The following is a 13723-nucleotide window of genomic DNA, read 5'->3' on the forward strand; positions in this document are numbered from 1 at the left end:
AACTACATACTTTCCACTGAGGTCAGTAAACTCCTGCTGAAAGGCTAAATTTTTTTGACTGCTGTGCTGGAAGGGGATTTTGTAAGAGATAGACCAGCTTTTGATAATATAGTTTCCTTTATGAGTAATAAATGGTTTGTAGGCACTCCAGAGGAGGCTGCACTTCGTGCTAGTGCTGAAGTATGGGTTTGCCTCATTATTGCTGCGTGATGTGGTGTAAATTTCCTGGATGTGAATCTGGCCAAGGAGAGCAGAAAAACCTCCCTGGTGTTCCCACTCGTTCCTGCGCAATCACAGCGGTAACTGCACTTGGCCGTAGCAGTTTGGAGTTTTCCTCTTACTGTTTACAGCTGCACTGAGACAGAAGTAAACAAACTGGTCCTGTTCTTCCCATTTTCTGCTATTTGTCATCTCAGACCTAAAAAGGAAAAAACAGCTCTCTACATAAGCCAGCTTTTAAGGATACATGTGGTTTTTGTTAAGGCAAATAACTTTCTTTCGCAGGAAAATGATCCTTCCCTTTTTCTCTGTGTGTGTTGAACTTATTATCCCTTCACTTCTCACTCCGTAGTGATCTCTGATCTTTCTGTTTTCAAATAGAGCCTCAAAAATAGAAGAGTAAATAATTCATTCTTCTTTATTTTCCATGTGTGGCCTCCTACAGCTCGAGATGTTACCGTGCAGAAGATTGAGACTATTATAAAAGAACAGTTTGCTGTCGAAATGAAGAGTAAAGAACATGAAATCGAAGTTATAGATCAGGTATAAAGGTTTTGTTCCTATCAATACTTAAGATGCTGGTGTATGGGGGTGTGGTGATGGCTGCAGGTTATTTTTACTGTATGTTGCCTCTTCTTTTGGTAGCGCCTGATCGAAGCAAGAAGGATGATGGACAAGCTGCGTGCCTGTATTGTCGCCAACTATTACGCATCTGCCGGTCTCCTTAAAGCTGGAGAGGTAAAAATTACTCTGGGAACAATAAGACTAAGGGGGATTTTTGCAAAGAAAGGTGTAGAGTTCACTGGCTATTTGGCTGATGTTTGTTTTTGAGATGTGATTTAACAAAATGGGGGAATGCAAACTGCAAGTGGGGTGCCAGTGGGAGAGGAGACCTGTGCACCACCAGCTGAGCCTCAGGAACTTGGCAAAGAGGAGCCTTCAGGGAGCAGTTGAGAAGTCATTCAGCATCTCCTGGTTCTGGTTTCTAAAATACTCTGCATTTTTTTTCATCAGTTTTTGCATGACAGCACCTTTCTTGTCAGACACTGCACAGTTTGTCCTTGCAAAGCCCTGAAAAATGGGGAACATGCTTTCCCATTCCACAGGAGGAGAGTGGAAGCAGATGGGTTTTGGCACTTTTCAAGAAAGAAAAAAAAAAAAAAAAAAAAATCAAGATTTCAAGATTTTTAGAGGGTTGGGCAGTGCCATGAAACCATCCTCCCTTTAACCTGGCAGCCAGTCTGTTGAAGGGTTGATGAACAGACTGATGGCAGCAGTAGAGCAGGATATAAATCAGGGAGATATTACAGGGAGATTAAAAATTCACAAGATTAAAAGAACCTCAAACTTTCTTAGTTAAACCCCAGTTCTGAGCACTCTGCCCTTAATGACTGCTAATTGTAGCATGTTCACGACTTGTGCAGGCTCCCAAATGCCATGTAGTTCCTTGCCAGTGTAGGTATTTCATTACTATCTTTTCAATTCAGGGAGTTGATCTGATTTCCAGTAAAGGTCTGAGTTGATTTTTGGAAGTTGCAGATGGGTGCTGCAAACATGAGTTTCACTGTAGTCCCATAAGAATTTCTCTTCCAAGCAGTGGCTCTCAGTGCTGATCGTCGTTTCCCTATTGTGATTTCCACAGGGCTTGGAGTGGGGTAAAAAGAAAAAAAAGTTCAGCTTGTTTTTCTCTCAATGAGCTTGAGTTGAGCAACAGGCATTGGAAAAAGTTGTGGAAGCATTGGGAGGCTTGGAGATCCCTCTGCCCCCCTTGATTTTTGTCTGGGCAGCTGAAGAATGTGAGCTAAGTTCTGATCTTTGAAAGCCTTTATCCAATGCTATCATGTGTCTACAAGAGCTGTACTGTCCCTTGCTCTGCCATGCAGGGTGTTTGTTTTTTTCCCTGCTGAATTTCACACTTGCTAGAAATAACACATTTTGTAATTGTTTTGAAGTATTCACAAAACTTACTGGCACCTCCTAGCTTTATTTAGTTTTCCAAGTAGTATTTATGATATTATGGTTACAATAGCTGTATCTTCAATTGCATTTTTAATTTTTTCTGAAAATCCTGATTTGCATGCAGGCTAAATCACTTCTTTCTCATTTTGAAATTGTTGCTGGTTTCAGTTTTCTTTGTTGTCTGTTTTTAATTTGTGGCTCGTGTATGTTTGACTCGGCAGGGAATGATTGTCTTGTTTCTCCTTCTGGAAGAATGGGAGTCTTTGTACTTTCATTCAGAACTTCTAGGAAGATGATTTGCAAATTCCTGACCTGTTCTCATAAATAAAAACAATTCTGGAACCCAGTGCTGCTGAGTTTTGAGGCTTATGAGGACTCACGATTACAGTTTATTATGTTTTCCCACAAATTACTGAACAAGGTGTTGGTCACTTTACTTGACAAGAGGTAAAGCAAAAGAAGAGGGTCTTGGTAGTGGTTTGGTTTGGGTTTTGGGTTTTTTTTGGGCGTGTGTCCCTACCATTGGATGTACGGATATAACTCTCATAAGCAGGTAACTGAGAGTTGGTAATTGCTTCACTTGTGTGTGTAAGGGACAGTTGGAAAGAATGTTCTCAAATGATCCTTTAAAAGCCAAGATGGGACAGTGTTTAACTCCACTCCTGCTACCACCTCTTGAAGGCAGTTCTGCTGCTCCACAGTGGTGCTGGTGTCTATCCCCATGCAACCCCCTCCATCATGTTGGCAGAATTTTGGATCAGGGAATTCACATGGATGAAAAATAAACCTGCAAAGGAAAAGAAAAAAAAAAGAACAAAACCAATAATAAACAAAGCAACAAATAAATCCCAAGTTAGTTTCTTAATTTGTTTTCCTTTGTGACCTGCCCCCTCCCCATGAATAATTGTGCCAGCTTGGCTGATCCAGATGGTTTGGGCAGGGAAGAAACCTCTTTCAGCTGGTACTGCCTATCAGAAAAGCTGTCAGTGCCACTCTGGTGTGTCTGTGGCTTCAGGAGCTGGAGCAAGGCTGTCTGTCTGACAGAGGGGGGTTTCATCAAACCAAGGTGACAGGGAGGACTGGTGGCTGGGACAAGTGACTGAGGGACGCTTGCTTTGAGTGATGGGTGTTTTCCTTCTACTTCTGAGGTTAAAAGCAAATTCAGGAATTAAGAAAAGGGCCTTTGTCATACTGAGGAAGAAAAATAAAGAGATGTAAACACTTGCCCGCCTTGTCCTCCCCCTTGCAGGTTTAGGAGGATCTAAGATTAGCTCTAAGATGTCCGTTTTGAGGAAAGTTTGCAAGCTTGTCTAAGCACATTATTATTTATCCTCTGTTAAGCCTTGGGAGCAGGCAGGGTGCTAATATGTGTAGTTTACCTCACAGGTTTTGACAAGACGGCCAGTGAGTATCAAAGCTATAGAGCCTGATGCACTTAGTACCCTGATTGCCTGCAAGAGCTGGGCAGCTGTGGCCTTCCTGTGTGTGGTGGGAGAGTGTAGGTGTCTGCATGGGAAGAGATGATGTTACTTACAAAGGGGCATTGTAGGTATTTGAGTAGGCTGCAGTCTTCGTTTCCAAAACCTGATGGGTTTCTGAGATCAAAAGGCCTAAGGGAACAGATTCAATTTGTGGTGCTGTTTGTGTAGAACCATTTTAAGCTTTTATCTTCTGCAACATATGTTTTTCCTACAGGGCAGCTGATTAAATATTTGCTCTTTCTTCAGACATTGACTTTTTCTTTTCTGGTGCAGCTCCTTTTTTATCTGGGCTGCAGGGGTATAGTAACCAGATCTGCCTCCTTCCTGCAGGGCACCAGGTCATGTGATGCAACAATTCTTAATCACCCTTCAATCAAGAAATTCTTGGAATCGCCCTCGAGATCCTCATCTCCAGCTAACCAGGGCTCAGACACTCCCTCTGCCAACCACTCCGAGAGCGACTCGCTCTCTCAGCACAATGACTTTCTCCTGGACAAAGACAATGGCAACTTGGACGCAGAGGAGCGGCTGGCAAACAGCCTGGACCAGAGACAGAGCAGAAATGCTGGCCGGGTAAAGTAAAACTCGAGTGGTGGTCGAGTTGTTGGAGGTGTGTGCTCTGTGGACTCGGTGCTGGCACCAGGAGCTCTTCATGTTTTCACCCACCTTGCTGAAGATCTGTTTCTTGCCCTCTCCAACCGCTTGCTCCCACTCCCTCAGCCTGGCTTTGCTGTAAGGCCACCTGAAGTGTCTGTGACGTGGGTAACTCCTCTTAACTCAGCCCTGCCCAGCAGTGAGCTCAGCAGGCCACAGGGAGAGTGGTGGCAGCACAGCTCTGCTGTTCTCTGGTCGTAGCCTCTGTGCTAGGAGGTGCTTCAGAGCCTGAGCAAAGGGCTTTGCTGTACGGATGGAAGTCAGGTCAGGAGGGCAGAGCCTGGAGAGAAGAGCAAGATGTGTTTTTAGGAAGTAGTGCCTGACCCTGGGTGCCGATGGGGACTGCAAGAGCAGTTGATCCAGTGGAGGGGTTTGGCCTCCTCAGCAACCTGTAGTGAAAACAGTAACACCGGTGGAGTAGCTCACCCTGGGAGTGTGAGCTGGTAGAGCCTGGGTGCACAGTTTGAGTTGGTTTTCTCTTTAGGGTGCTGCTTGCTGTTTTGCATCATAGTATCACTGTTTGCTCAACTGTACCAGACTGACCCAGGTTAAACATACCTTCTGTTGTTTTTCCCTTGTGCTCTTTCCTGGGTTATTTTTGACCTGGATCCGTTCCCTTTGTGGCTCACTGTGCAGCCACACAAATGCTTCACCTGTTGACTGCAGGTAGCTCCACAGAGGAGGCTCACTCACTGTCTGCAGGTGAAATGTGCCTTAGTAGGTGAGGTGAAACTCTTCCGTTTCCTTTCCTCATTTAAGCAGTCAGGCCTGAGACGAGTACAGCCCCTAACCCAAGGGATGGGTATATCTCAGTGAATATGGCTGCATTCTGCAGGTGAGCAAGTTGTAGTAATACATGGCAGAAAGGGCAATGATTCTGCCTCCACTGAACAGTGTGACACCACCGATAACAGGGCTGCAGTTTGCTGAAACCCTGCTTGGGGTCTGTGCCAGAAGGCAGATACACCCTATGGAATGTGGACCCACCTACATCGTAAACCACCAGAGCAACAGAACTTGTTTCTTGCACTGAGGGCATTGATGGAGCAGCTCCATTGCTTGAGTGTAGCATGTTGGTACATCTTCAACCTGCAGCCTGTGGCCCAGAGGTGACTGAGGGAGTGTTAAGGAGCAGGAGCCATCCCAGCCTTTCATGGCTTCTTGCTCCACTTTGGGGCATGACTGACTTGACAGAGGAGAGCTAATGGTTCCTAGTGAATCCACTGCTCCCCATGCTGACCCTCGTCTGGGGAGAGCTCAGTGGAGTGTGCTCCAGGAAGCTGCAGCTCCAGCTCTGTTGGTCACTAGAGGATGGCAGTCCCTTATTCTCCAGACATCTGCTTTATCCGAGAGTTGTAGAAAAGCCTCTTGTTCCCATGCAAACAGCAGTTCCATTTGTGTTGGCAGCGTAGGTGGTCATATCATTGTCATATCAGGGAGTCTTGGCCCCAGTAATAGCTGGGGTTGTGTTACAGGGTTGCTGGTTGTATTGTGCCCCAAGGATTGTGGTGGATTTGCAGGTTCACCTGGATGTCAGTGACATGGTGTGGCTGCTGCTGTCGCTGCTGAGTTGGAGTTGAATTGCTGTCTCAAGCCCAGCCTTGACTCTTCACCATGAAGCAACACCAGAGTCCCTCAAAGCAACAGAGTCTGGGAAGGAGAAAGATTTAGATTTTCAGCACCCACTTGTGGGAGATTTACCTTTTGTTTTCTGATTAGTGACCAACATGATGCCATTCTAGCAGTGCCTGTTTCTTTCAGATAGTGCAGTGGTAGTGCTTTTGAAAGCCAAGCTGAAATCATGACTCAGATCCATGTGATGTCGCACAATGTCCGCTCAGTCAAGCTGTGCCGTGCGCTCCTGGCTAGGTAGGGTAGCACTGTTCCATGCCTGAGTTGCTTAAATGTGTCTGGACAGCAATTCAAATATTTTTAGGGATGATTTGTTGTTGGTCTTTCATTTATGCAGGTCTGTTGTTTTTTTTTTTAACAGCACCTTACATTTCTAGCACCAAACAAAATGATGTTTAAGAGGAATGTTTGGGTTTTTGTTTGCCTTTTTTTCTTCCCCTACCCTCAGGACAGTTCGGGTGTTTCAAGCTCTCAAAAACCAGGACAACGAAATGCCGGACTGTCAAATGATGAAACTTCACGGCTTTATGTGAAGAAAACGATTGTGGTTGGCAACGTTTCCAAGTTAGTATCCAGAGCCTGAGGGACGGTCCTTTGTTTCAGGATTAAATGGAATAGGAGGTTAAAATTAGGAGGCAAATAAAATTGCTAGGCTGTCACAACATAAGGTGTTGCCCTTAAATAATCACTGTAGCCAAGGCAGCTCTCCTCAGGTGTCTGCATGAGGTGTTTGTTTTTTTCTGTGGGAGGATCAGGTGTTTTAGTAATTGTTTCATTTATATATGTATATATAGGGAGGTTTTAAGATCTATTTCTCTCAAGGGAAGTATTTCAGCTTTTTTTGATCGGTTAGAAGTCTGAAGCTTTCCCATGAAACTTTGGAAAAGCAAGTTGTCCTAATTCAGTGTGTTGATTAATTGAATTAGTTGGTTAATTCAGTGTGTCCCTAGGGATAGTGTGGGGGTTTTATTAAACAGAAAAAAAAACCCCAATGCACCAAATGACTAGAATGAGGAAAATTGTGACAGCCCAGAATAATCTGAATAAATTAATTTTTACGGATTTTATTTATATATTTATTAAAATTTCCAGGTAAATATACATAATTTTTGAACTTTGAGGAAATTAGTGAAGAAAGGCATTAATTTTAGGAAACTATGGACAATTCCAGGTTTTAACTCTCCACCCTGGCACTACTCAAGTCAGTCTTTTGCATAGAAAGTATCAGGCATTTGCTGACAAAGCCTAGTCTTAGACTTGCATCTTGAAAATCTATCTAAGGCTGTACCCAGAACTAAGTATTGACACCAAAGTTTCTTAAAAATTCCTGTATTGACTCCGAAGTTTCTTAAAAATTCCTAAGAATAATTGTTTTTATTGTATAAATTGTATTTATGATAGCAGAGTTGTTGATGTGTTCTGGTGTGGCTTTGCTTGTGATATCTCAGGATAGGATGGGAAAAGGAATCTGGCTGTGGTAGAATGTTAAAATTAAGTCCTCCCAATTAAGAGCCAAATGTTTAGATAGGTGAATTTCATACGGCCATTGTGCATTAAAACAGAGTAAATGTGTTAGAAGAGTAGAGTAGATTTTGGGACCTGTATCTGCTCCTGGATGAACTGTCAGAGTAAGGACGAACAAGCGAACTGTACGGGGGCAAGGTTCCCACAGGCATTTTACCATCCCCAGTTTTTTTGCCTAAACTTTCCTGAAATGCTTTTTGCAGTATTTTTCTATTTGGGATTTTTATCTTGTGTTTGTTTTTTTACTTTCTTTGCCAGGTACATTCCCCCTGACAAGAGAGAAGAAAATGATCAGTCAACCCATAAATGGATGGTGTACGTCCGAGGCTCTCGGAGAGAACCCAGCATAAATCATTTTGTCAAGAAAGTTTGGTTCTTCCTCCATCCCAGTTACAAACCTAACGACCTGGTAGAAGTGAGGTAAAAAGGAATTATTCCAGTCACTATTCCAGTCTTTATGCTTGCCAGGCTTACAGTGCCAAGTTTCTTGGAAAGTTAGCAACTTCTTTTCCTGGTTTAGTATTCCATGTCTGTATTTAACCTCTGGCTTGACTTGGCTTACTGCAACATAGTACATTTTATGTAGAAAATGTGCCAAACATGTTCAATATTTTTTGTTTGTTTTGTTTTAATTTCCTTCTGAGAAAAATCATTCAGTTGTTGCATTTCATGTTATTCATGTGAGTTTGTGCATCCTGGCCTGTATCAGGAACAGTGTGGCAGCAGGACCAGGGAAGTGATTGTCCCCCTGGACTCAGCACTGGTGAGGCCATACCTCGAGTGCTGTGTCTAGTTCTGGTCCCCTCAATTCAGGAAGGACATTGAGGGGCTGGGGAAGGGACTGGAGCACAAGTGCTGATGGAGCTGAGGTTGTTTAGCTGGAGAAGAGGAGGCTCAGGGGAGACCTCATCACTCTGTACAACTCCCTGACAGGAGGGGGGAGCCAGGTGGAGGTTGATCTCTTCTCCCAGGCAGCCAGCAGTAGGACAAGAGAGCACGGTCTCAAGCTGTGCCAGGGAAGGTTTAGGTTGGATATTAGGAAGAAATTTTTTACAGAGAGAGTAATGAGACATTGGAATGGGCTGCCCAGAGAGGTGGTGGATTCTCCATCCCTGGAGGTTTTTAAGATGAGACTGGATGTGGCATCAGTGCCATGGTCTGGGAACCACGGCAGGGTTGGATCAAGGGTTGGACTTGATGATCTCTGAGATCTTTTCCAACCCAGCTGATTCTATGATTCTGTGATGGCAGGATGTAGCAAACTTCTTTGTGTTTCCTGTGTAACCAAATTACACTTGACTGCTGTCTTTTTGTGCTTTTTTTCTCAGTTTCCAGTATCTGATGTCAGTGCTGTTTGTCTTCTGGTTTAATCCCATCTGGTTAATTGATTTCTGGTGTCAGAGTCCCAGTCATCTTAGTGAACATTAATGTTCTGGACTAAAAACAGCCTGTAAACCTCTCCCATTTTGTTGCAAAACTACATTTGGGATTTACAATAACAAGCTGAAATACAAAGTAACAGTAAATGTTACAGATAAATACACACCTCTTTTTCAGCTTGGAAAATGACAGTGGTTAATTTTTCCTTGTTGTCTGTATGTTGTTTTCTGGGTGTTATATGAAGCATGTGTCTTCTCTCTGCTCGATAGGGAACAGAAGGAAGTGATTGCAAAATGCTGCACTGAAAGCTCACCTTGCAGCTGTGCTCTAGGGGCTGGTTTGGGGTTTTTTGAAGAGAGTATTTTTCATTTGACATATGACATAACACAGCCTTTTTTTCTTTTCAAAATAAGACACTTGTTTCCTATGCCTCTCATCCAACAGCTTTTTATCATTTTCTCCCCTGTCCCCTTCTGTAAAGTTAAAGTATGTTTTCAGCTAGTTTCCAAAGCCATAAAATTCTCATTGCTGTGAGTGCATTCTCTTCGTGGCGAATAGCAGGCCTGAAGATAGCTGTAGTTGTCTGCAAGAAAATCAGTCTTGGGCTTTCTGAAAAAGAGGGAGATGAAATCTATACCACTTCTGCATCAAAATGTAATCACTATTTGTTTCCAGAGAACCTCCATTTCACCTGACCAGGAGAGGCTGGGGAGAATTTCCAGTGAGAGTACAGATACACTTCAAGGATAGCCAGAACAAGAGGATTGATATCATACACAATTTGAAGGTATTTGAACAAAATACTTTAGAGAAAGGCATTTAAATGAGCTGTCCTGCATAACCTGAAAGAGGCTTCGCTTGTGTGTGTGTTTCTGCCTCTTTCTTTTGTGTGTATGTCCTGCTGATTATTTTCACATGAACAGTTGAGCTGGAGAATCAAAAAAGATCCAGGAAAGCCTCTTACCTTGGCTATATTGGATTCAATGCAGTAGCCAGGGAACCCAGCCTTGCAGCAGCTGGAGTCGATTCTACTCAGAGCAGCAAAGCATTTACCTGCTTTTTTTTCCCTACAGTTTGAGATTTTTATCCTGCTCTCACTGGCTGAAACCTGACAGGGCTGCAGGGCTGTCTTTCTGTTGGTAAAGTGACCGCTGTGTCTGTTCTGTTCCTTCAGCACTTGCACATATCAGCTAGTGATTATCCCTGTTAGAGTGGGCAGGGAGGGCTGAGATTCCCCATTTGGTCTGTGCTCCTTTTGAAAAGAGCTTTCTTTTCCAACCCACTCACTCCTGCAGCACTCAGTAGGATTTATACTATGCAGCAGTCCTGGAAAACTAGGCCATTGCTCTTGTTTTCCTTTTAATTAGTAGTCCCTGGCATTAGCAGACTTAAGTCCTGAGCTGGTTTAGTCTCCTGTTTCTTTGAGCAGCATTAGTTTTATTTAAACTCTGCCTCCATTAATGAATTTCATGCTAATGTAGATACCTCGTTGCAACCCCAAATATAGACAGTAGAGGAGGTTGAAAATATTCCCCTGCAGCTTAAGGACATGTAATGCAGATGATAAGTAAAATATATTTGGGGAGATATAACCTGGGGAGAAATTGGTAACAGTGATGGGCAGTGAAGGAGGCCCAGCCTACAGAAGAAAACTGAGACAGTCCTTGGCACACAAGAGCTCAAATCAGCAAACCTTTGCTGTTCGTGCTGAGCCTGTGGCTGCTGTGAGGGGATATGGATGAGCTGAGCCCTTGTTTATGGCTGGCAGCCTGTCAAACCCAGCTTCTCTCTGTAGGTGTCTTAACAGATGCCTCTGGGATGTTATGCCTCTTTATCAGCTGATACTCAGTGTGAACAGTTATTTAATCAAAAACTATAAACATAGCCTTTGTGCTGGTCAGTTTAAATCTCTGCGTTTTTCTCATTATTATTTCATTATATTGAGATGAGAAATGAAAAAGGGCACTGCTTGAGGACTTCTCTTAGACTGAAATTTCCTCAACAATCTCATTTCCTTCAGCTTTTTTGCTCCTTCCTATTTTAGTGTGGGCTTTGGGTCATGGTTGACTTTTTTTGCAGAAGAGGCACATTTAACACAGCATGCAGATTCCTGACCCTGTGGCCTTAAGAAATTGGATGTGCTGCTGCTCAACTTACACAGTTTGAACTCTTTTCAAACAATTTGTGTTGTAAATTCTACCTAATATATTACTTTGTCCTGGTTAATATATTGTATTGTTTTACCCAGCTGGACAGGACCTACACAGGCCTGCAGACACTTGGCGCAGAAACGGTGAGTCAGAGGGTCGTGGGATGGAGGTTGTGCTTTGAGTGCCTGAAGGATGTTTAGAAAGAAAAGACACGTAGGACTAAGCACAGGAGTCAGACCCATTTGATTTTGCAGTTTCTAGAATGTAGATTTTGCTCTCTCGTTGGATGAAATGACTGTGACACCTTGTCACTACTCATGACAACAATAATTTTTTCCCCTTCCTGGTTCAGGGGAGACTGTTTCAGCTCTTCTTTCAGAAAGAACTTTGTACTGCAGTTTTAATTTTTAATTCTTTTTGAAGCTTTTGGTACTAAATGTTAAATAATTTGGATTCTAATGTGCTGCAGAGCTCGCACATAAAGAGTTTAAGTTAAAGGGATCACTCAGCTATCCTGCTGAAATTTTGCAGTATACTAAGTACTTCTAAGTTTCTCTGTCAGACAGGACTCAGTGCCTTAATGGAAAATGAACTCTTAAAATAAGTAAATGAATTAATAACCTGTAGTTTGCTGTATTCCCAAAGTTGTCTTGATACTGTTCTCCCCTTGTTGTACTGTAGTAAATGGAAACTTTTGTGGTGAAATCGCATTACTTCAGCTTTTCAGTCTGTGGAGAAAACATTAATGTGACATGTCTACTGTGATTAAAGAACACTTTTGAAGAGTAGATCATGTGGTGTGTTTCTCAAGGCCTTATCAAAAAAGCCAGAAAAGGCAAGCTGCAGTTTTGTGCCTGTCCCTACAGGGGTATGCAGCCCTTTCCTTAGTGGGATGCTTGGAGCTGGGCTCTAATCAGTGTTCACTATTCAGATTTCCCCATGGACTGCGAGATGTGCTGTTTTACTCTGAGGATTAAACGTTGCAAGATTTTTGTCTTAGCTCAAGTGCTGCTGGACCTTTGGGAACTGTCCCTGAAATGAATGGAAATGTTATGCAGAGATGGGGGAAAGAAAAAGAGAAATAAAAAGGCATAGTTGTTTTCACTTTTTATATCTTTGCCTAGCCACCAAATACTAATGTCTTTTCTCCTATTTTTGGAAGGTAGTGGATGTGGAGCTACACAGACATTCCCTTGGTGAGGAGTATCTCTTCTCCCAGTCTTCAGAATCTGAACTTTCTGATGTTCCTACATCTTTATCACTACCATTGAGTATTCCAGCACCAGTCAAAGCTTCCTCACCAATTAAACAGCTGCGAGACTCCAGCCCAGATGCTTCTGTGGACAAAGGTAAAGCAAATGGGTGTCAGTGAAGTGTGAGTTCTTGGAACTTCAACTCTTCTGGATCTCTTCTTTATTGCTCTTACGCCTTAAAGCTTGCTGGTGCTACCTGCTCCTTGCTCACCCCAGATGAACATTTCCTCAGTGTGCTCTGAAATATAAATCAGAAATTGTTACAGATTATTTGAGTTTTGGGTTTTGTTGTTTTGGTTTTTTTTAATCTAAGAATTGTTGTGCGGGCTCTGTTTTGCTAAAATTAGTGAATATGGAGCAACAACAGATGCACTTGGAAATAAGGTAGTTGAATAGCACTTTTTTTTCTTGGCAGACTGTTTTCAGAGAGGTTTTTAGATTTCTGAATGTCTTGGAGACATGTAAGGAATTGGTCTAGTAGTGTGTTCAGTTATATGTGTTGGTGAGATTATGGGGGCAACAAAAATCCCTACATAGCTGTAGTTACTGTAGTGTTGAAGAAAGGGAAAAAGAGTGGTGTGTGTTTGGGGGATAATGGCATCTCTGCATGTCAGGATCTCATTCTCACCTTCATATGTAAGATCAGGAAATGCAGTGCCCATTGTGGTGGGGCAGTAACTGATGGCTTAGGATCCTTTGGATTGCCTGAAACAAGCTGGTGCTGGCCCTTCGGGCACACTGCTGTGATTTGTAAGTTGTGTGAAGCAGGAAAAGGTGGACCTCTGTTGAAATTTAGCTTTATTTTCTGAAACACTTGGTGTCAGGGCTTGCGTGACAGACCTTGGTTACCAGGACTGAGAAACGAGAGTATCTGTTACGATTTGCACTCCTTAGTTTGAGAAACTTTATATTTCAAAATACAGGCAGATGCAGCGTGGTCTGATGCTTTTATTGATTTATCCCAACATTCCTGTACTCAAGGAATGGCTGTGAGCTGGTGCCTTGCATGGTGTATTTCCTGGTAGGTACCGTGATGCCACTGGTGGTGTTTGAGTTCAGCAAGAAGAATGTCTGCTGTTTATGTGTTTTTTTTCTTGTGGCCAAAAAAAGGACAAACACGACCAAATTTTAAATGCACAGGGTTTTTATTCAAGCAGGAGGATTTGCAGCGCCTTTAGGTGAGCAGTGCTACAGCCAACACGAAGGAAGGAGACTTGCCTCCTCCTTACACTAACACACAGTGGCTTCTCTCAGCAGCTCCAGGTTAATTGATCTCCTACATCAAATAAGGTGGATTCCTTAACTCATCGCAGAGGGCAGTAAGTGGTCTCCTTGTGCTCTTACTCCAAAATATGCACTGTGAGATTCTCTGTGAGGGAGACCCAGCCTTAGTCCTGTGGAGCCCTAACTGAGGACACTTGAAACTACCAGCAGCTTTTGGTCAGTGGAAGGGTCATTCCAAGAAGATGTA

At 43.1% G+C, this 13723-nt stretch overlaps 1 protein-coding gene across 9 annotated transcripts in view; it reads left to right on the forward strand.

The window, feature by feature from the left end:
* The window catches only part of YEATS2 (YEATS domain containing 2), a 48088-nt gene that overhangs the window by 2992 nt on the left and 31373 nt on the right, over positions 1-13723 (forward strand). For 8 of the 9 annotated variants that reach the window (XM_039380130.1, XM_039380128.1, XM_027741245.2 and 5 more), the window contains 8 exons: positions 665-762; positions 865-957; positions 3990-4232; positions 6394-6509; positions 7728-7889; positions 9525-9636; positions 11098-11142; positions 12162-12348. In XM_039380130.1, the coding sequence (XP_039236064.1) occupies positions 665-762; positions 865-957; positions 3990-4232; positions 6394-6509; positions 7728-7889; positions 9525-9636; positions 11098-11142; positions 12162-12348 (1056 nt within the window). Of the gene's footprint in view, positions 1-664; positions 763-864; positions 958-3989; positions 4233-6393; positions 6510-7727; positions 7890-9524; positions 9637-11097; positions 11143-12161; positions 12349-13723 lie in introns of those variants that run through there. The other variant, XM_039380133.1, reaches the window with a different exon arrangement.

This window comes from Pipra filicauda, unplaced genomic scaffold, assembly GCF_003945595.2.
Source record: "Pipra filicauda isolate LSUMZ 115617 unplaced genomic scaffold, ASM394559v2 scaffold186_size1760508_pilon, whole genome shotgun sequence".
NCBI classification, from domain to species: domain Eukaryota; kingdom Metazoa; phylum Chordata; class Aves; order Passeriformes; family Pipridae; genus Pipra; species Pipra filicauda.